General features: G+C 51.9%; 1 protein-coding gene across 8 annotated transcripts in view; it reads right to left on the reverse strand.

Annotated features, from left to right (window-relative positions):
* Positions 1-2,283: 2,283 nt before the first annotated feature.
* The window catches only part of LOC144152321 (solute carrier family 41 member 1-like), a 43,336-nt gene continuing 24,456 nt past the window's right edge, over positions 2,284-21,163 (reverse strand). For 5 of the 8 annotated variants that reach the window (XM_077683581.1, XM_077683580.1, XM_077683579.1 and 2 more), the window contains 5 exons: positions 20,055-20,128; positions 19,860-19,994; positions 18,256-18,404; positions 8,330-8,503; positions 2,284-2,766 (listed from right to left, as the gene is read on the reverse strand). In XM_077683581.1, coding sequence (XP_077539707.1) covers positions 2,299-2,766; positions 8,330-8,503; positions 18,256-18,404; positions 19,860-19,994; positions 20,055-20,128 — 1,000 coding nt within the window. In that variant the 3' untranslated portion in view covers positions 2,284-2,298. Of the gene's footprint in view, positions 4,730-8,329; positions 8,504-18,255; positions 18,405-19,859; positions 19,995-20,054; positions 20,129-21,163 lie in introns of all 8 variants that reach the window. The other 3 variants (XM_077683584.1, XM_077683583.1, XM_077683582.1) reach the window with 3 other exon arrangements.

The following is a 21,163-nucleotide window of genomic DNA, read 5'->3' on the forward strand; positions in this document are numbered from 1 at the left end:
ACGTCCGGTGGTTGCTTGGGGTGGTGTTCTTGGCTGCAGTCAGCGCACATGCCATGGCCTTGTAAGGCTTGTTGCCGGTGGCGGATTGTAGCCCAACCAAGCTGCCCGAGTTTCTCGGGGTCGATATCCTCACCTTCCACGATGTTTTCCATTATGGGTATTACGCTGAGCGCCGATGCTGGCGCGGCCACTTGCAGATGTTGCGCCGGCGACGACAGCGGCTTGACTATGCCCGTCAGGACTAGCGGAGCTGGTAGCGTGGCAAATTCACAAATGGCTGTAACATCCAAAATACATCCGATTTCGGACGTCCGACTGTACGCACGGAAGTGTTAAATCTGGACGTCCCAAGGACGTACATGGTACGTCTATCGGCACAAAAACGGGCGTCATACGGACGTCCCCTAGAGCCGGAATGGACGTACGGTGGCCGGCCGACGGACGTCCGGTGGTTGCTTGGAGTACAAATGCATTGTGTTCCGATTAACGACTGTGCATATAGCGTTTGGTACAGATGAAACGAAGTGCCCGGGGTAATGCAGAATCGGAACGGAATGTCTAGCCTTCGGAGCGTTCCGTCCACATCGGCGCACATACTCACGCACCATAGTTCGTTAGGATCTAGTGGCGTGCTGCCGAAGAGTGGTTTGTTTCTCCGAATAAAATGCTACACGTACACACTTATAGAAATGTACAATTAATGCGCAAGTTCCTACTGTTTTTGCAGGTCTGAGTGGAGGAGTATGTGCACCCTAAATTCGACAGCCTGTGGGACATAGTCGGGCAATAAAGCCGCAGTCAACTAGCACTTACGGCTTTGTGGTATTTGAAGGATAGTGGGACCACATTGCGTTTAGAAACTTGCTGAAGCAAGTGTAACATGGCTAAATGAATGCAATGAACCAATGGCCCTGGCATGCGTTAATTGAAATTGGTGCTCCAGAGGACCAACGATACCAATACACCTACAGGCCAAGGCTAACGCACCATACACCATTAGGTACCAATACCCCTGTAGGACTATACCAGTACACCAATAGGTACGAATACACCTATAGACTGATATACCAATAGCTATTGGTGTCAATAACCCAATAGGCTATTGATTTTGTCTATTTGTAATTTTTGCTAGGTTTAAACCGCAAGCTTGCTCTGACCCCTACCTCACACCAAACACGTCAGACCCGGCATTCATACGCACTTTCTTTAACACCGTATTTTGCTCGTACTAACTTGGTTAAATTTTTTTTCAGCTCGTACCGTTGAGGAGTGGAACAGTTTGCCTGCGAGCAGTATACAATCTCCCGACCTTATTCACGCCGAAATTTAAATTGTTTTTCGAACTATTTCAACTGTTCCGCGTTTCCCTCCCCACTCTACCCTTTCGTTGTTTTTGCACAAGAATGTTCCGCTTTTCATTTTCTTCGATCTTTCGTTGATGTTGTATATGATAAGTATCTTGCCCCTCCTGCTTTGGCCTCTGGGCAGCAGTATTTTGTAAATAAGTAGTAAGAAAAAATAAAAACCTGGCGTTTGAAACCAATTTCAAGACTGAATGTAATAAATTTGCAATCCAATGCCGATTCCTCCTGCATTTTAAATTACTTTAAATCATGCTTTAGAACCGGTTTTATCCATTCCACTTGTTTTTTGACCATCGTTTGAAAACTTCATTTACCGTACGTACGCGACATATACGAGACGACGTCGGCCCTAAAACTCAAACAGGGAACATCCTCGTGGCCCTCCCGTCCCTTTCGCACGAGCCCCACCCGCACATTACCGAGGTTTCTTACTGCAGTACGTGGGAGCGCCTCTTTTTATGTTGGCGCAGTGAGGCGAGCCTCGTATGTAATATTGCTTCTCCCTTTCATTCTCAAGCTGTCGAAAATGTGGGGATAAAAAGGTGCAGCGGTGAAAAGCTCTGCAAGCAGAAAGCTTGAAAATGCTCCTTTGTTTGTTTGCACTGCCCATGGCAACTTCAGAGAATGGTGTACTGGTCCTGTGCACGCATGTGCACATCAGTGAAATCTCCAAGCCTCGCTCAACCAGGCTAGGTATATCGGCAGCAACCATGAGCACAGCCAGTTGCCGATCACGCTAGACGCAGCAACGTTCACGAAGGAAGGGCAGCGTGCAGCTCAGTGCCTCAGTACCAGCTTAGCTGGCATTCCCGAATCTACCAAGTTGATGGAGAGCGCCCAGTCTTCTTCCTGCGTTTTGTCACATCCTCCATCTGCAGCAATGTTGGTTTGTCAGTGGCACCTGTCCAGCCTCTGGGGGCCACTGACCACGATTCTAAGGGTGTAGGCCATCACCGCCACCTCCCCGACGCTTCCTGCAAGGTTTCCTCCATTTGTGCTCAGTGGTCCACACCACGGGCCCACACCCTCGACGGCCCACTGGAGCCAGCCACACTGCCGGCAAAAAGTGTTCAGAGGAGAGCAGTCTGGGGAGGCCGCAGTTCCCGCAGGTGGCAGTGGTGCGGGGTTTGGTTGGCCGATGCAGGGCCCAAGTTAACACACAGGGAGGCATGCTGTCAACAGGGATGTTTACTGTACACCAGAGGACAGGCAATTGGTCACAGAGGGAGGAATGTGTACACACGGCGGGGGGCAATACAAAAATAACATCAACAGTACAAAAATATCTTTGCAGGAACACGCATGCGCCGTGCATGGCGGCACGGCCCTTGACTAGGCCACACTGGGGGGCCACAGAGATGCTCCCTCGGCATGCTGCAGTGCAGCCCCTCCGACTCTGCTGCTGCAAAAGGAAGGAAGGAGGCCAAACATCTTTGGCTTGCCAAAGTTAACAGTGGAGCCCTCTGCTCCCGTGGGAACTGGTTACCCAGGAGGGAGCAGAGGTGCTAGGCACAACAGCTCACGCCTGGCAGCACGCTTGACGCACAGAAACTGGCTGAACCCTGTCCCAAAGCCAGTACTGGGCTCTACCCACAGCCCCACAGGATTGTCGAAAGGGAACCTGTTCATCTGGCACCAGGGCAGTCACGAGGCAAGGGTGGCTGCAAAGATGCCAGTTCTGACTGCCACCACCGGTTTCCCCCAGGTCAGAAATCCTTCGTGCAAGGCAGAACAAGCTTGAAAGAAGTTTCTCGCATACCTTGGTTCAACGTGCGCCTTAAAGGTGGCAAACTTTCAACACACTGCCCAGACTAGTAGTGCGGTGTGTGCGGCAGGAGCTGCATTACACCTGCTCAAACAGCTGGCCAACCTCTGTGGTGGCACGCCCAGCAGAAGAACTGAGCTGTCTTCCATCCGACCTTAATACTACAGTGCAACAAGGTCTGAAGCTGAGGCGCACAGGACTGTGTGCCTCAGCTTCAGTCCTTGTTTTTGTCGTGCTGCAGTATGAAGATGAATCACCACCACGCCCAACACTGCACTCGCCTTCCACCCGAGGTTCCAGAGCAGCACTAGGGCCACCGAATTTGATGCCCGCAGCCATGTTTTCTTGAAATCAGCCCTAATGGTTCGGTGTGTGCACAGTTAACTGACCTCAAACGCTTCTCCCACAATCAAGAAGCTAAGGTGGCAGGAATGGTGCCCTGTGCTTCCATTCACCTGCCCCTGTGGGCTCCCCCGTGCTCAGGGTTATGTGGTGTCAGCAGTGCTGCTGTGTGCATCCCTTGCGCCTTGATTGATTGATAATGATTACGAGGTTTAACGCGCTGACGCTACACAGCTCATGAGGCTCTGCATAGTGGAGGGCTCCGGACTAATTTTGACCACCTGGGGATCTTCAATGTGAGCCGAAATCTCAAACACATGGGCATTTTTGCTTTTTACCCCCATCAGAAAAGCGGCCAGGAATCAAACCCGCAATGTCCTTGTGCTCAGCAGCACAATGCCTTAGCTACTGAGCCACCGCGGCGGGCGTCCCGTGTGCCTTTCCAGAATGTATGGGTGTGCTTTGAGTGTGCCAGCTTCCTCGTCTGCCTTGCTCGTTCAAGTACAGCTGCTCTGTCAAGAATCCTCACGTACAATCTTGATCACAGGTAGGGGGAATGCGGCAGCGCGTGTCATTCCGTGCGTGGGAGACACCTGTCGGCGTTCCGGGTAACGTCGCACGCATGCGCAGTTCGTTTGCAACGAGGCTATGTAATGCGCGTGTGAAGTTACCCGGAACGCCGGCGGCTCCCACGCACGGAATGACACGTGCTGCCTCGTTCCCCCACCTGTGATCAAGATTGTACATACACGCCAGTGCCCAAACGGAGCATCTCCATTCGACGTTTGCACAAGGCCTGCTCCCCAACAGGGCAGCCTGTACATTGCCCAGGAGCAGTGCAAAACAGAAGACGGTCCAGCGACAAATATGCCAACACTAAAGGGGGACGTGGTCACAGGGTGTCCCGAAAGGAACGAGCTGCATCCCCCTCGACACGAGCACACAGATGGGCCAGCTGTGTGGCTGGAGCGCCCAGAAGCCAGTGGGCCCGAGGGGGCAGCCGGCAGGTGGCAAGCGGGCCTGTCGGACAGGGTGCCCAGGAACAGAGCTGCCCAGCCCACAAACAGCAGCAGGTGTGGGTGAGCTGGGCTGGAATCGCACCAGAGCCCCCCCGGCTGTGCCAGTGCAGCTGACCAGTGCTCCCTCCACCACCACCAGCTCTGTGCCACCAGGGGTGCCATGCGGCATGCCACGAGAGAGCCAGCCGCTACTTACAATTGGGGGCTGCTGCGAACAGTCAGCGAGGCAGCACTTTCTCCTATTGGTGGCAACGGGGGCAGAGACGGGAGGAGCAACATGAGCAGAAGCAGCGCGAACAAGCTCCGTGTCAGTACACAATAGCACGCACCATCGCTAAAACACTGGTCGCTGAAAGGGACGCCATTCGCGTCATTTTATGCGGGCAGTGTCACACATAGGAGGCGGCAAAACAGCGAGGGAACACTGGCAGGACCTTGACGAACAAGTGGTGAGAGCTATCTTCCAGAACTTCTGCCACTGGGGCGGCCAGCAAAGCGCATGCCACACCGCAGCGAGTCTCCTCTGCAGGTGGCTTGCCACTGTGCTCGCTGCCAAGACCACAGCCGAGTCCACTGATCACACACACAGGAACCCCGAGCACCAGAAACCCGACATGTGCAAGCCCACATGTGCGTGCACGAGACACCTTTCAGACATCGTGTACTGCAAAATTGAAATGCATGCCTTATAGGCACAGACGGCCAGTGTTTCAGCACTTTTGTCACATCAGCAGCTGCTGCATGGTACATGCAGTTCTTCAAACCTTTGTTCTGACCAAGGGCCCTCCTCATTTCTCGGCAGTTGTTGAGACAGATGCCACAGCTGCAGCAGCTGGGCCAATAGCACAGGCACCTCTACGACCCTGGAACAATGTGCCAGCTGCTCCAGTCAGTCAGGTCAAATGTGGACGCTGTGCTCTGGAAGGCTGCACTTTAAGCCTTTCTATGGAAGGCGACCAAGTGTGTGGCTGTGTTATCAATGACCTCCGATGTGCCAACTCTTGCTCTGCCAGCTTCCCTCCAGCCTCAACCCTTTGCTCGTCCGAGTCCTCCCCAAATTACACCTGAAACTAGGGCTGCGCGAATATTGGAACTTTCGAATACGAATCAAATACGAGTAAGGCAAAGAAATTGTCTTCGAATATTGAATCAAATGTGTGTGTGATATATTTAAACAACAATAACAACAACAAAAAAACAGGCAACCAACCAACAGGCAACCTTCCAAAATAAATAGTTAGAACTACATTTTGCTGTGCTGCACCAGGTCATAATTAGATTTGTTGTAACGCACTCATTAAAAATTATCGTGTCAAATAAAAAAAAAAAAAAAAACAGCCCAACATTTGCAGAATGTATGCACTCCCTATGTGCCGTAACATTTGCGGCAAGGAAAAAAATAAATAAAGAAAATTCGCAAATGTTTTCAAACAATACAAGCAGTTTACAGATGCAAGAAATTTGTTTATTATTGTGTCAGGACGGCCCGCACGACCTGCAAGTTATTACATATGGTATGGTGGCGTTTACATGGCTGCGACAAAAGCGCAGTGAATGCAGTTTCTACTGCTTTGCTCCTTTTATACACCCACCGGAAAGGGGGAAAACCTTTTGTTGCACATTGGTTCTTGTTGGTGCTTGCGTAAATGCGTGGCGGCCTTCACGTTGCTGAATTGTGTAATACAGGTGCCTTCGTTTAAATAGGTGCCTCCGTTTGGCGTGAAAAGATAAACATCGTGGTATTTTTCGCTGGTTCAGCGATGCCATGAACATTCTTCGACACTTCGTTCGCATAAACCTGCGAACATGTTTGCGCCGTGATATTGATAACGGCTGCCACCCGGTTCGAATGCTCATGTGATTTTGGGGGGTCTTTTTCTTGGAAAAATTGTGGTTGACCCCTCTTTCATAGGAATCGGTAAAACACGAAAGTGAAATGTGCCTTCACAGGAGCAGTTGAATGTTTATTGTGCATTGATGTGAACTTGCACATCGCTTTTTAAATTTCCTCAGTATGGAAATTTCCTCAGTTAGATGCATCAACATCAGCCACTGGATTGCACGAGCCAGAGCACTGCGTAAATCCGACTGAAACCACAGGCGCTCGCAAATCGTGCAAACGAAACCGAACTGTTTGTCAGCGAATCGTTTGGTGAAATCACGGTCCGCTGCAGCGAAAGGAGCAGGACTTCCGGGTCGGCAGCTGTCTTGTGGGTGTGCTTGGAGACCGAAGTCCTGCTGGCGGGTTGCTTCGGCAAAGGTGCAACCACTTCGGTCCTGCTCCGCAGTGCGTAGGGCAGACGGTTGCATTGCGACGAGCTCAGCTTTGTGGAATGTGAGAGGCAGAGTTCATACCTTGGACCGTGAAAGCGTGAACGCAGTGTGTCTGTCGTCACACCATTCGCTAGGCGCCGTTGTTGCCTTACTGTGGCACTTAATGCAACAGCTTTCTTACACAGGGCCATCACACCTGAAGCAGTAGGTGGCCACTTTTGCTGCTAGCTAACTTCTTTCTTCCTCCATGGCTGCTAGGGTGGCTCAATTCACGTGCGTCCCCCATACACGTACGAGCTGGCATTGAGGCGCCAACTGTTGGTGCTCATTAGCGGCATGATGCACTACTTCGCTTCACCTCTCCTAGACGCCAGCACCATCTGAATAAAGCAGGTCATAGGGAAGGATATAAGGCGCATTCGTAGACCTATTTACGTTTGAGTCTATAGCACAGTTGGCAGAGCGCTTTGTGCTTCCCGTTGCAGCCAGAGCTCCAAGTTTGTGGTTTCGAATCCTGGTGCAACTGCTTCAATGAAACTTTGCGATGTCATTTCCATGACAGACATGACGTCAGTGTGATCTTGGTGTATCCCGGCATAAAACACTCTAGCGTAAAACAATAGAAGTGCGTTACAATAAATTATGGGTAAGCTTAGGAGAATGTGGGCATGCACATGACACATCACTTGAGCAACTTTTCTGCGATATTCGCATGTGGTTGAATATGCGAAAATTTTTGGTCATGCACTTTTCGAATCGAGTGCACTTTGAATGTAGAGAATATTTGATTCGTATCTGAAATTTCGAACGGTCGCACACCCCTCTCCATTAGCTCTTTTTCAGGACAGCACGGTGTCCGTCACATGGGCAGGTTTCGCATAGTGCTCTTTGTCCAAACGCAGCTGGTTGCACCCGAGAAAGGGAAAGACAAAGCGTACAGGCAGAAAAACGCCACGGTTTCCGACTGGCACATCCCTGCAGGGAACACTCTTTGTGCCTACGTACACAGGGGAAGTACACTGCGGGCCGAAGAGAGGGGCCGAACACTGAAGAGGGAAAGGCGGCCACAAGAGATCCACACACTCCAAGAACAGGAGCTCCAGTACGGAGCAACAGTTGACGTGGCAGCAGAGATTTGCTCCCCCACAAAATGAGATCCGCCAGCCAATGAAATGCCCGCAGAGGGGGTGGGGAAGTGCAACCTGCTGAACCAGCAGCAGCACAACCCAGGGGGCGTTTGCTGGCACAGCCAGTGCGAGAACTGGTGGCCATGGGCAGGCACCAGGTCGTTCTGAGGCAGTCGGGAAGGTAAGTACTACAGCTGCTCCAAGCCGGGGGCTCCTCCTAGCTGCCCAGGGAGGGGGAGACTAGTGAGGGCAGCGTGGAGCCCCGGGCTGCGCTGTTCGCCAGAGCAGTGCTGAGCAGCCAAGCCACGGGGAGGGCACCCTGATGCCACTCTGGTCGGAAGGCTGGACGGCTGTTCTGCCAAGAAAGTGTGCCTTCTCCTCAAGGGGGTAGTGGAAACGCCTTGCTCCCCCCCCGAGCCCCCGGGGTCAGTCACCCACGTCGGAGTCGCCGTCCCCGAGGGCGTCCAGCAGCAGGAAGGCCAGGGCAAGCAGCGCGGTGCCGGTCAGGTCCCCCAGAGCGGTCAGGTAGGGGATGGCCGAGTTGTCCGGGTCCACCCCCCGGCTCCACATCCAGTGCACCATCACGTGTGCCACGTACAGCAGCAGCAGCACCTGTATGCCCACCATTGCCCTCCTGTCAGGCACTGCACGAGTAGGGCAGCTTCCCGCCAGGATGCCCAAGAGGTAAGGAAAGCAAAGCGCCCCTTAAATCACCTGTTTCATTGTGACGGGCTACAGAAGCTATCATGGGCCTCAGCGCGTTGAGCTGTGTCACACACACTGCTCTCAGCCTTCCTTGAAACCGTTGAACTCAACAATACCAAACCCATTTACGTCTAATTATCTTCTATATCCAACTATTTCTGCACACGGTATATTTACAATGAGAATAAGTCGAGTCCACTAATAATAATACCGTTTATAACGTATCGGATATAACAATGAACTATGGCACTGTCCACTTTCACACGCTTTCTATGGTAAAATAAAGCGTTTATTACAACGCTCCAGTGCCGCGACATTGGATATAGTGGTCGAATCCGGTTACAGCGTGCACCAAAAATGCAAGCTGCCACTGGCTCTCCGTGCCGACGGCACGCACTGCAGACCACAATGTGCCTCGCATCCCTCCCAGCCCTTGGAAAACGAGTTGACCGTGCGGCCAGGGGGAGGGCAGCTTTCCTTCCAAAGCGCCCTCCCGGCGCTGCCGCTTTGGCATCGTCCCTGCCTCCGCTCCCGAACTCGCGCTGCCGGTGTCGGCACCACCCACGTGTTCGCCTGAACCGCTTTGACTGACTGGCTGCCTCTTCAACTGCCTGTTTTCAGCGGAAGGGACGTCAGGGCCAATATTTTGGAAACGTCCGAGTGCCTTACTGAAGAAGCAACCGTTGCGCAGATACGTGCTGCGGACAGCGCTGACAGCGGTACTCGGACGACGCATTTGCGCATTCTAATCAAATGGGAACTTCGCAGGAGGCCCAACGCATGATGCAGCCCCTCAGGGACTTCGCTTCCACCAAGGACCTTTCACTCAGCTAGGTGGAGCACCCATAGATGCTCTTGACAGGGGCGGAACAGAATACATGGATTTGGGAGCAGTCCTGGGAGCAGGCAAAATTGCCTTTTGGAGCAGGCTTGGAGCAGGCTTGGAGCAGCCACAAAGGCCTTTTGGAGTGCGTTTGGAGTTGCCAGAAAAGTTATATCTACTTATTTGCTAAGTTAGGCATTCTACTGTGTACTACACCTACTCCGAACCAGATCTAGCACTGTTCTTGTACTATACTATATCTGAAAATTTCAAATATGCGGAGTCATCTACCTGCGGCCCCAGCGAGCATGCCGCATCATCGCTGTTCAAAGGGTAAACCTCAAACGCAGAGTTGAAGAGGATCATATAACAGGCCTCGATTCGCGATCACTAGACAGCATTGTTCAGTGAACTCACGGCAGTGTTCCGTGAAACAAGGCATTTGCTTGCATTTTTTCTATCGAACAGCGGTTTCAGGGTCGCAAAGCACACCTTTGTCTTCGCCTGCCACAGAGTTGCGAGAGTTGACAAACGTACGCAGTAGACTGCGTAATGAGTGTGTTAGAAGGCATAATTAATGCTGGGCCACCCTCCACATCAGCAAGTTCACAGGCTAAAATGAGTAGTTAATTTTTAATAAAGGCGAACCCCATTAACAAGTGACGGCAAAGCGTCTGAGACCCTCGTTGTACAATACACGCAGCTGTGTTCGCCATAAATGGTGGGGAAAATTGGAGTTGACCTCCAATAAGCAACCTCCCATGTAAATATTACTGTTTTCTAACTGTCTGCGATGTGACACAAGAACATTTCACTCACTTTTGGTCACTGTCTATTTTTATGGTGCAGCGGCCACCACCGGCCACCAAAACCGTGCAGATGCAACACAAACAAATCCCAAGTGAAGGTGGAGAAAGCGCGGAGTGCCTGTGGCCTTACAGCTAAGCAAAAGCCATAGCCGTGCATGGCCTTGATGGAACCGAAACCACACCCGCACCGAAACTGAAAGCAATTTTTCAGCCATGGTTTTAGCCAAGTTTTCGGGCACGGGGAATCATGGCGGTCATACCTCACGGCTCAATTCGGGCTCTGCAACGCAAGACGGCGCTGATAAACGAGTTTGCTGCAATGGGGTGGTTCAGCACAGGACGGCACAGGTAAGCATGTTTTGTGCTCAATGGTGCAAATGGCACAGCTGTTCCACCCGTCTTGAAAAAGGTGTGTGCCAGCTTCGCGTGAAGCAAACAAAACCTACCGACCATTGTATCTTTTCTGCAAATACTGTATTTATTCGAATCTAGGCCGGCCCCGATTCTAAGCTGACCCCCGAAAGTCCGAAGCCACGGAAAAAAAAAAGAAAAAAAAAGCTTACCTCGAATGTAGGCCGAACAAAAAGGCGAGGTCAGCGTTCACAAAAAGAAAACACGTTTATTGAACATGAAGATGCGGTGCTGGAACTCAGTTTCTGGACTAAAGCAGGGGACACATGAGTGGAGAGGGACGCGTCTGTGCACGCGATTCTCCGTTCCGGTAGCCGGAACGGTCCCCACCAGGCACCCAAAACCGGCTCTCCGCATGCGTCAAACCTGCCAGATATTTTCCACCGCGACTCGCGTCAAACGTGTGGGCAATTAACTGGCAGGGGCCGGCAGCAAATAACAGCACAAGGCGCGGAAGCGTCATTCATGATGTTTTGCGCGGGTTTCTAGGAAAAAGGGGGGAGCCTCTATTCAGTGTGTCCTCCGCTCCTGGATTTCGCGAGGTGGCATTCTTCTGCACCCCGCCATGAGCACCTCAAGGGAGGCCCGCATCGCCAAAAACGATCTGCTGACATCTCTGGTATGAACAGAACCAAATATATGGGATCAAAAAACATTTTTACTAATTTATTCTTTCCCCACAAATGGAAGAGATTTCGCTTGCCCTGTAACTGCGAAAGACCGCGCTGCATACAGTAAAATTAAGAGCAACATCTCCGAGAAGTGTCGGCATTGCAGTGTTTTTTTCTCTTCTCCGTGTAGTCAGTGAAAACTTCCTTTATCGTGGTTGATTCGGTGGTTTTATTAAAGTTCACGTGAAAAGAACAACCACCAAAACCATATTCTTGCCACATTGAATGAGAAAAGCATTTGCAGAAATCCAGATAATTGTCAATAATGCGTAGCATTCTTACGCCGCTAGTATTCGTCGAGTTTTTCAGAGTCAGATTTGGCTATGAGTAGCGTAATATGTTGGGGTATTTTATTTTTATGTTTTTTTATTTTGTTTCTTTTCGCCAATGATCCAAATTACACCATTATATTGATTAAGCGCATTAACTTGACCAATAGTGTGTTTTTCCGCAGATGACAGACGTGGGGCTGGTTTCGTCCGTTTGCACAATTGTTTATTCGTGTTGTCGTTCTTTTCCGGGCTTTCACTTTTGAGTGCGCAAAAGCGCAGCTTTCTTCTTCAAAAGCAACAATCTCCTACGAGAGAAAATCATGAGCATCGCGGGGCACCCAGGAGATCTCAGTCAAGCACTAATGCGACCCTTTTGCGGGCTGCCAAAGGCTGCATGCACCCACAACGGAACGGGGTGGAGATAAGCGGCCCGACGCGTCGACGGCGCCCGCGCACCATGTGTCTCCAAATTCACCAAATGGCTTCGGGGAACGGTTTCCGGAACGTTCACCAGCGCCGAAAACCGGCTGCAAAGACGGACATGTGTCTGGCCCTTAAGGATGCCCTCCACCGGGCCCTACCATCTGCGCCTCATGCTCGCAAATAAAGATTTATCAATCAATCAATCTTCAAAATCACCGGACACCTTCTGGGTGATTGAGGTTCGACGACGGAGGCTGAAGCCGAAGCGCTACATGAATTTTTGTAGCCAGCCCCGACTAGCTTTGAAGTGTGGCCGCGATAAGCCTCGTTCCCTTGACAGCTTCCTTTGCTTTTGCCTGGAGCACTTCCGTCGTTACTGGAAGGGCAGCTGCTCGCTGCGTCCGAACGAAGTCAGCCAATGCCATCTCCATTTCGTGGTGACGGCCTTCTCGTGGTCCGGTGAATGCCATCCTCGTTGCGGCACACGCAAATATCCTCTCCCGTTGCATCCTCCAACGACGGACATTTTTTTCATCCACACCGAAGTCCCGCCTGGCTTGAACGTTCGACGACAACTCCGCGGCTAAAACAACTTTTCTTTTAAAAGCGGCACTATAATGGCACCACTTGTTTGGTGCCGTTGCGCTGTCAAAACCAAACGCCACACCGCACGCAGGCCACTATCCACACAGTTCAAAATGGCGGCATCGCCCCCAGCCATATGGCCCAGCTATGACCCCTTAAGTGGCCACTGGCTCGTCTAGTAATGGCTACAATACTTTCTTTTCTGAGTGGCGCTAGCTGCGCGCCACTTCCCTCAATTTCACTTGGAAATTGGCGCGTTTCAAAATCCTCGAATCCAAGCCGACCCCGGAGTTTGATATATAAGTATTTCAAAAAAACTATCGGCCTAGATTCGAATAAATACGGTAAGTAGTAGTAGTACCACCTTGCTTGCATGAGAATAAAACGTTTTGATATCCGTTTTTTTTTTTGTGCAACCCACTTACAACAATTATTGGTTATAACGATGGGTTTTCCTTGGCACTTGGAAGTGGACTAGACTGCATATAGCAAAGGCTACGCTTACAGTAACCCCACAGAAATACCAGTGACTCTCAATATGTCAAACAGCAAATGTCGCACACCTGCCCCCTCCAACAAGTTGGCTTTCCCTCACAAGTTCCACCGGCACAGCCTAGAAGTGGCCTGCACATTCATGGGCAGCCGGCGGCTCTTCCGTTACTCTCCGTATCATGACTGCACTGCGGCGCCGTGTGGGCAACCCCCATGCCAAAAATGATCCTGGCCTGCCAGTCTTAATCTCTCAGACGGCCAATCCCAAGCGAGTTGTCTTCATGTTTTTCTCGAGAAACTTCACTGTGTTTGCATCGTTTTCGCTGTGTGGGCTCTCTTCCAAAGTGTGGCTGTGGTCACTAAATAAATGCTTATTTGACGGCTCTATCGAGCGCAAAGCGGCAGAATCTTCCTTTCGCCATGCTGCTGGAAGTAATGAATCGAGTCCCCACGGCGCACGAGATTCCCGAGAGCAGAGATTCCCGGCAGGGTGTCTAGCAAATTGCCTAATTCAATTTCCCTGACTTTTCCATGTTTTCCATGACCATTTTAGTCGAAATTCCCTGACCTATACAGGCGCCATTCTGTGGAAATGGTCCATGAAGCATATAAAAAGCGCACAGAAAGCACATTCTATTGTAGGGAAAAACACATTTGTTGCAAGTGCCCTGATTCTCAAATTGCACTTTGATTAACTTCAGTTCGTTCAGCTTGAGGTTTGCTTGCCTTCAGTTACGGCTTCAGAAAGTTTATTTCATCTTGTGGGATAGAAGCTTCAAGTTGCGCTTCAGCGAGCACCTTTTGCTTTTTTTTCTTGATTGTCCTGGCTCGACATGCAACGTGAACCACATGGTGCGTTTTTGCACGCGATTCGGGCACGTCGGCGTTGCGCGTGCGATTTTTTGACGCCCGCGTCGACGATTTGCGCGCGCAGAAGCTTCTGCCTCGCTCAGAAAATGACGCGCGTGGCGTGCGGCAGTGGGAGGAGCCTGACGACTTGCGCCAATGGGGAGCCGCGCGGCTCATGGCGGCAGTTTCGAAGCGCTCGAGACAGCCGGCTGGCTCCGCCAGAGATGCTTAGGCTTACCACCCCGGGCAGGTATTGCATGGGCGCTTTCACTAGCGGCGCGGATGATGTTTTATAGTAACGTTTTCAGGCACATTAAAAGCTCCTTTACCGCACAAGCAACTTCGTGCGTGCCTTGTGTGGCATTTTAGAGAGCGCTTAGAAGCGGTCGCTCAAGCTTCGTGGTCTAAGCCGCCGCCACGTTGCCGCCGCCGGCAGCACCGCGCGCAGCGTGCGGGTGGTTCCGCGGCAGCGTCAGCGCGCCTGTGACGTGCACAGTACGTTTTCGCGAACAGAAAACGCCGCATGCAATTTATGCTAAACCATGTCATGTTCCTTTTTGATTATGTAATTCTGGCTCCTGATGTCATAAGAAAGAAGTTCTTTCAAGATTAGCTCCCGAAAAGCGCTGCCTTTTAAAATTCGCTGGAAAAAAAGCGCGTCGTGCGTGTAATTTGGGCACCACACACATTGTCCTTCTGCGCAAGTGCACCCAGCAACCTAAGCCAGCTGCGAGCTGCGTGAACCGCACGCCGAGTTTCTGCACGCAATTTGCGTGCTGTATTTTTACGGCCGCGTCGATGATTTCGAGCCTGCGGTGGCTCCTCTCCTGCACAAGTGCGTTTGTGCCTTGAGTAACATTTTAAGATTTTAATAAGTGGTAAAAGCGGCCATTGGAGCTACCGCACTACTTTGCGACCGGTGCTGCCGACATGTTGCCGGCGCCTGCCGCTCGGCACACACCGTGCTGAGAAAACGTTTCATGCAGATCACGCTTTCGTCACCCGCGAATGTGTTGCGTTCGTGTAACTTGGGGGACTCCAAGACTGGTTTCCCCTATTCTAAAACAGTGTGGGCAGGCCCCGAAGTGGTTTTTTCTGACTAGTACTACTTGATTGAAAAATTCCCTGACAATTTCCTGACTTTTCCCGGTGGCTCAAAATTCCCTGACTTTTCCCTGTTCTCCCGGTTTTCCCGGTCGCTAGACACTAGACACCCTGCCCGGTCAGATGTTCCAAAAGAAACCACCCGAAATTGCTCCAGACATGCTTGTTTGTTTGCGTCGGCAACGACTGAAAATCCTGAGGAGTGCAACGAAGACGCTGCCAATGTCACTGAAGTGTGGTGTGTGATTGCCATTGCCTGATCAACAATGGACCTCTCCCTGTATGTAAACAACGTGACGTCACGAAGCGCACGTGCACGACGGGTGGCGCCTCTGGCGGCCGCGACGTGCGGTGGCGGTTGGCAGAACGCGCCTGCGCTGAGGCGCGGCCTGGCCGCATGGCGCCCGAAAGAAACTATGTGCCGTTGGTTCGGGCCGTCACTGGCCGCCCACATTGCAGGTGGGGTCTCCTAGCTGTGGCCGTCACACCTCCATGTAGCTTTCCGCATCTACAACCTCCGCAACACTTTCGTTTACCATACGGTCAACTGAAGGGCTACGCTTTCGGATAATCAGTGCGGAACAGCTAGAGCAGCCTAAACGAGTCATTCTGAAGGTTGGTGCTGTTGCGACGCATTCCAAGAATGTTTTTTAAGATTCTTTGTGTTCGGACACATACCAAGGAAAGCTAATTTATTGTTGCTTTCGAGGTCCGCTTAAGCTAAGCGCGGTGCCTCAGGCAGCTAAACGCTCCCTGTTCTTGGTCTCTTTGCGTCGCCCGGAGACGGTGCACGTACACACGATGACTTCATGTCGAGGGGAAAAAGGAAAGGTAAAGCATGAAAGGATTAAATAGCAAAATAAGCAGCAACGAAACAAAAATATGAAGAGCAAAAGGCAAAAATTATTGCAATAAAAATATCCGGATGTTGTCGTTCTATACGTGACTGACCGATTACCTTTACCCCAGTGAAATCTCGAAACGGTTCATCGTCATTGTGAGAGTAACATAGCAGCCACATATGGCTAGTGCGTATATCTTGCGACAGTGCACTGAAAATATTTTCGGTAGTCATTATCTCACGATAGTTAAAGTTAGTGTCGTTGTACGCTGCTGCATACGCCAGCGTTGGGAGGCCGCAAGAAATGAATACATTCACTGAGTCTGTTCGCTAAGGGCAAACACATTTTTCGAGTCGCGTGAGCGGCCCATCTCGCCCCAAAGGCACGATGCTACATGTGAGCACGGCAAGCATCTCGGTTTTCCGGCATCCTCAAGGCAGAATATAATTGATCAAGGTAAAAATTTATTGCACTTACAAGCAGTGAATTTCGTTCGTCTTGAAGAGTTCCCCCCATAACCAAACACCAAACTTGTCGTCGTAGATCAGGCGGCAGGCGGCTATCGCGGATCCCTCGTCGAAACATTTATTTCGCGTCGCCTAAGCAGGTTAGGCATTCATTGTGTTTTTAATACAGTGCTCTACCTCCTCAAAACTTCACAATATTTCGCAGCAAGAAAATTTCCGTCTGCCCCCTACCCCCGGCACTATTTCACTTGACCAAATTTCTGCTGGTGCTGCATGATAGCAGATGGTTGATAAATAGTATCATTTCCTGGCACGAATGAGCGCGGACTGCCAATGTAGACGGTATGACTGCGCTTTGGAGAACAGCTGAAGTTCGAGAATGGGAAATGTAGCTACGAGTAAGAGGAGACTATGTCGCTGCTTTGGCTGCCAGCCTCTTCGGCACATGGCGCGCATCCACAATACACGCCAAATTTACATCTTTGGGGACTCCGAAAAGCCTGATGCCACTGGTTTTGCTCGCAAAATTTGCTTAGCCGAGAGCACAGCAGCCCACCGGCATCAGAAAAGCCAACACGTAAACAAAAATTCCACTTTTGCGCGCGTCTAATGCAGCCTCACTGCATGCGCGCCGCGCGCCGGTCCGAATGAATGTTTTGCCAACCACCCTCCCGGCCACACCCAGCACGTGCGCTTTCCGTGACGTCACGGCCGCCGCGTGACGCACCCCGGGAGAGGTCCATTGCCAAGTTTGTTAGTCTGGATGATGGCAGAGCGACCGAGGGACGGTTTGAATGGCTATATGGCCGACGTCATACCGAGCGCAAGTAAAAGCGAGTGCAACGAGGACAGCAGTGATGATCCTTTGCTCACAACCTTGTGGTGAGGGTCTGACTCGGATGATCGTCCACACGCGGCTGCTGTGTTAACGGCGCCGGTGACACAAAGGCAACCAACGCCAACCTTGAAGGGGGCTTGCTCCCAAAACCACCCTACCGCTCCCGTCTTCTACATCATCGACGGATCCCACGCTGCTCGAGTGGCCGGAGTTGTTCGACTTCGGCGGGAGCCGTTGGACTCCGGTGCTACCAGGGAACAATGGTAGGTCCAGGCTGGAGGGGCAGAGCTGGGTCACTCCGCTGCTGCATGCCGTGATGTCCATTGCCTCACTCGCTGCGGCCAACCGGCGGTGCCAAGCGCCAGTGCCCCATTCCCCTCGGTGCTGGCGCAACCCCCAAGCCAAAGAAGTGGGTGCACCATCTCAAGAGACGCAAGCGACACTCCCTGCAGTTTCCATCCTATTGTGCAAGGTCACCGCGCTGTCGCTGAAAAGCAGGGCAAGCCTCAGAGTGCTAACCACGTACTGAATCGGGATTGCGGGTTTCCACAATTCCAGCAACCTCCAAGGTGGTTGGTGCACTCGCACCAGCTTGGTGCTTTTTCGTGAATGTGGAAGGTTGCAGTCTCAGCTGCTCAGGCTTCGTACACAATGTGGAGAAGTGTCACAGGCAGCGAAGTTGCGCAAGCAAAAGATGATTTGTACAGTAAAACCTCATTACAAGAGACACTTGGTTATAAAAGACATTTGAATGAAAGCGGTCTGGTTGGCTTTCCCACGTTCGCCATGTTGGCAACAGTGCATACAGGAGACCTTGGTTACAAGAGACACATTTTTTGGTTACCTCGAGTGTCTCTTGTAACGAGTTTTTACTGTATCTTCTATTCATAAGGATGATTCGTATCGACTGGTATTTTGTGCTAAAGTAAGGCAGTTGCATCAACAAAGTGTTTTCACAAATGGTGTGTGCTTTATGGGATCCAATTCCTTAGCTTGTCCATATCGAATTACCACCTACATCGAACCCTGAGTTGGTTCACAAGTGGGTTGGACAGCACACTACAGCAGCCCACCTGGAGGAGTGCAGCGGCCAGGTAGACGGCGAGGAAGACGGGGGTGATGGACGTGTGGCCAGCCTTGAGCAGCCGGATGCCGTAGGTGAACACCAGCTGGCCCGGCACCACCATCAGCAGGAGCACGCGCGCCGTGCGGGCGTGCACGCCTGCGCACACAGGGGGAGCTCACACCTCTGCCCTGGCACCGGCACTGCTGCCAGGCCACCAACGCCGCAGCAGCAGCAGCCACTGCCCACTACAGGTGCCCCCCCCCCCAGCCGTTGCACTCGCGACAGCACTTGGGACACCGCTGCTCCCACAGCCTCGGCAGGCACTCCAGCATGCACCTTTCTTCCCAGCAAATGCGTGCCACAATCGCATGTGCCAGCTGAGCCCCCCCCCCCCCCCGGTGGCTTCCCCACCACCGACATAGCAGGCTGACCATAACTGGACATTTGCTCCAGCAGGGCATCAGATTGCGCAGCCAGTGACAAAGCCAAAATAACAAAACGAAACCCGGCTGAGCTTTATCTCTGGGCCCACAAGGATGGCCGGTCGGGACGTGCTCGCAGCGTGCCACCTTTACGGCCGGAGCAGCTGCCACGATCAGAACAGAGCTGTTTGCATGCAGTGAGGGCATCACGAGCCAACCCTGCATGAGGTGCACGTGCGCTCGCATCGAGGCGCCCTAACTCTTCAAGGAGCCTTGCACCACAAATGCATTACCCCTATTTATGGCTTTTTTTTTTTGTGCGTTTCGCCTGTTATTTGCTTCTTCCTGTTTTCTGTATGAAGCGGTGAAAGCAGTACAGTCGCCTGTCGGGACAATGTAGCCTTCTCGCTTTGCACAAGTCTGAAATAAAACTCGCCGCGTCCTCTGTCAAAGCTTGCTCCCCGCAGTCGGACCGCAGCGAGTTCCTCGGTGCACTTCGTTCACACAGCGCGCACATGGTGTACTGCTGTGTCCCTTTTTGCAAGTCACCGCCTGGGAAGACTGCTGGCGAGTCATTTCACAAGTTCTCTGCCAATGAGGAACTATGTGTGATGCGGCAGAAAAATATTTCCCTTGAAAATCTTGTACCCAATGACAAGTCTCCCTCCACCGTAGTTTGCAGCAAGCATTTTCTTTCGAGTGACTACGTCAGCAGCAGACACAGAAATTTAAAAGCTTCTTCCTGGCTCAGTGCCGACCGAACCTGAGGGATACCCATCTGAAGAAGGGGCACCGTTCACTTGCCTCCCCTTTTGAAAAGTGGGTATGACTAGAGGAGGATAGAGAGCCCCACGCAGCACAGACAGCACTGGCAGCATTATAGTCGGCCCGAGAGTCCCGTCTCCTTCAAAGAGTTCAGCAGTGCAAAGAATGCATTTTCGCAATCGGAAGGTTAACAGTCCAGGAACAGTAGGTTCGCAGGGGTGCATGAATGCGGTACGAGTTTTCCGTACGATGCTGTCAGCGAGGTTCGAGCCTGCAAATGTCGCGGCCATTCTGGAAAGAGTGTCCGCTTCATGTGCGAGCAACCGTAACAGCTGGGGAAGCCACCGGCAAAGGGTTGGCTCCGAGTGCCTCCCGAAAGTTGCGGCCCTAGGCACAGCCCCCGACCGGCCGGGACAGCACTCACTCCTGCCGAAGAAGGCGGTGCAGGGGTTGAGGCAGACGACGGGGTCCGAGGCCGGCAGGGAGCCCAGGGTCGCCCTCTGGTGCAGGAAGGTCGAGATGCGGCTCGCCTGCACTGCCACAAGGTTGCCGCCCACGCCTGCGTGCACACACACCTGAGAGGCTCCCCTCCGCACTCTCCCCACTGCACGGCACGCACCGTTGATGACGGGCTGGAAGACGGCGATGCCGTGGAAGCGGGAGACCGCAAAGTCCAGGATGCAGCCGCCCACACTGCAGCAGGAGGAGAGGGGAGGACCATCAGTTGCTCCCCATGCGCGGGTGAACTCGCACACGTCTGAAAACGGGGGACAGTGCCAGAAGAGAAGGAATAGCACAGCCCCTGGAGCTGCTGCGCCCAGTGGCATGGATGCCTGGGCCCTGAAAAAGGCTACCTTTCCGCCGCGGAGAGGGTACGTCGCTTAGAGTGAAAGGAAGAAACACGTTTCTCCACAAGGTAACGCTTTTGATCTCAGTGGGACGGCCTGATGCGTGTGCCACCATGATGGTGGCCATGCATGCCCATTGCCAAGGCGACACACATGGTTGCCAGCATGTGTGCTGCACCAGTGAATACAACCTATAGTGCTGCCAAGAATCAAGGTGTGGACAATTTTCCAACACAGGATCGTCAAAATAAAACATGTAAAGTTGCACGCCTTGGTACTATCACATGCTGATAACACTACTCAACACGGCCCTCTCAAACGCACCAACGGAGTTCAGCTCTGTTATCCCCGTTGGCAGTCTGTTCCTTGATTCGATGGAATGTGGAAAAAAGATTAAAAATGTCTGTTCTTGCTGCCATAGGCATGCAGCTACTGGTACACTGCAGCTACTGGTACTCCCATACCTGACATCATGCCCTTCTCAGTAATCAAACTTGATAGCGCAACTAAAAGCAGCAATGTTTTTGTTTTCTACATAAACATCTTCAGTCCCAACAAAAACTAACTTGCTCCTTGGGTTCTTTTCTACACATGTTGAACCTATAGATATTATAGCATTGACGGAAACGTGGTTAACAAAGGGCAAAAATGGCGACATCAGTGGGTACTCATTCACATCCAATTCACGAGAGTCATGGACCCATGGCTGTGAAGCCACACTTTACGTTAAATCAGGATACTCGCTTTTGAAAACAGAATACGTCACATGCCCAGATATGGTATCAGTGTTTATCAACTTGGAGTGCGCATAACAAGTATTACTTATGGCAGTTTAAAAGGTTACGGAATCAGCCAGTGGCAATAATCCACGTGTGCAAAA

Source organism: Haemaphysalis longicornis, unplaced genomic scaffold, assembly GCF_048455015.1.
Source record: "Haemaphysalis longicornis isolate Haplotype H1 unplaced genomic scaffold, Haemaphysalis longicornis Haplotype H1 scaffold_9, whole genome shotgun sequence".
Lineage (NCBI taxonomy): Eukaryota > Metazoa > Arthropoda > Arachnida > Ixodida > Ixodidae > Haemaphysalis > Haemaphysalis longicornis.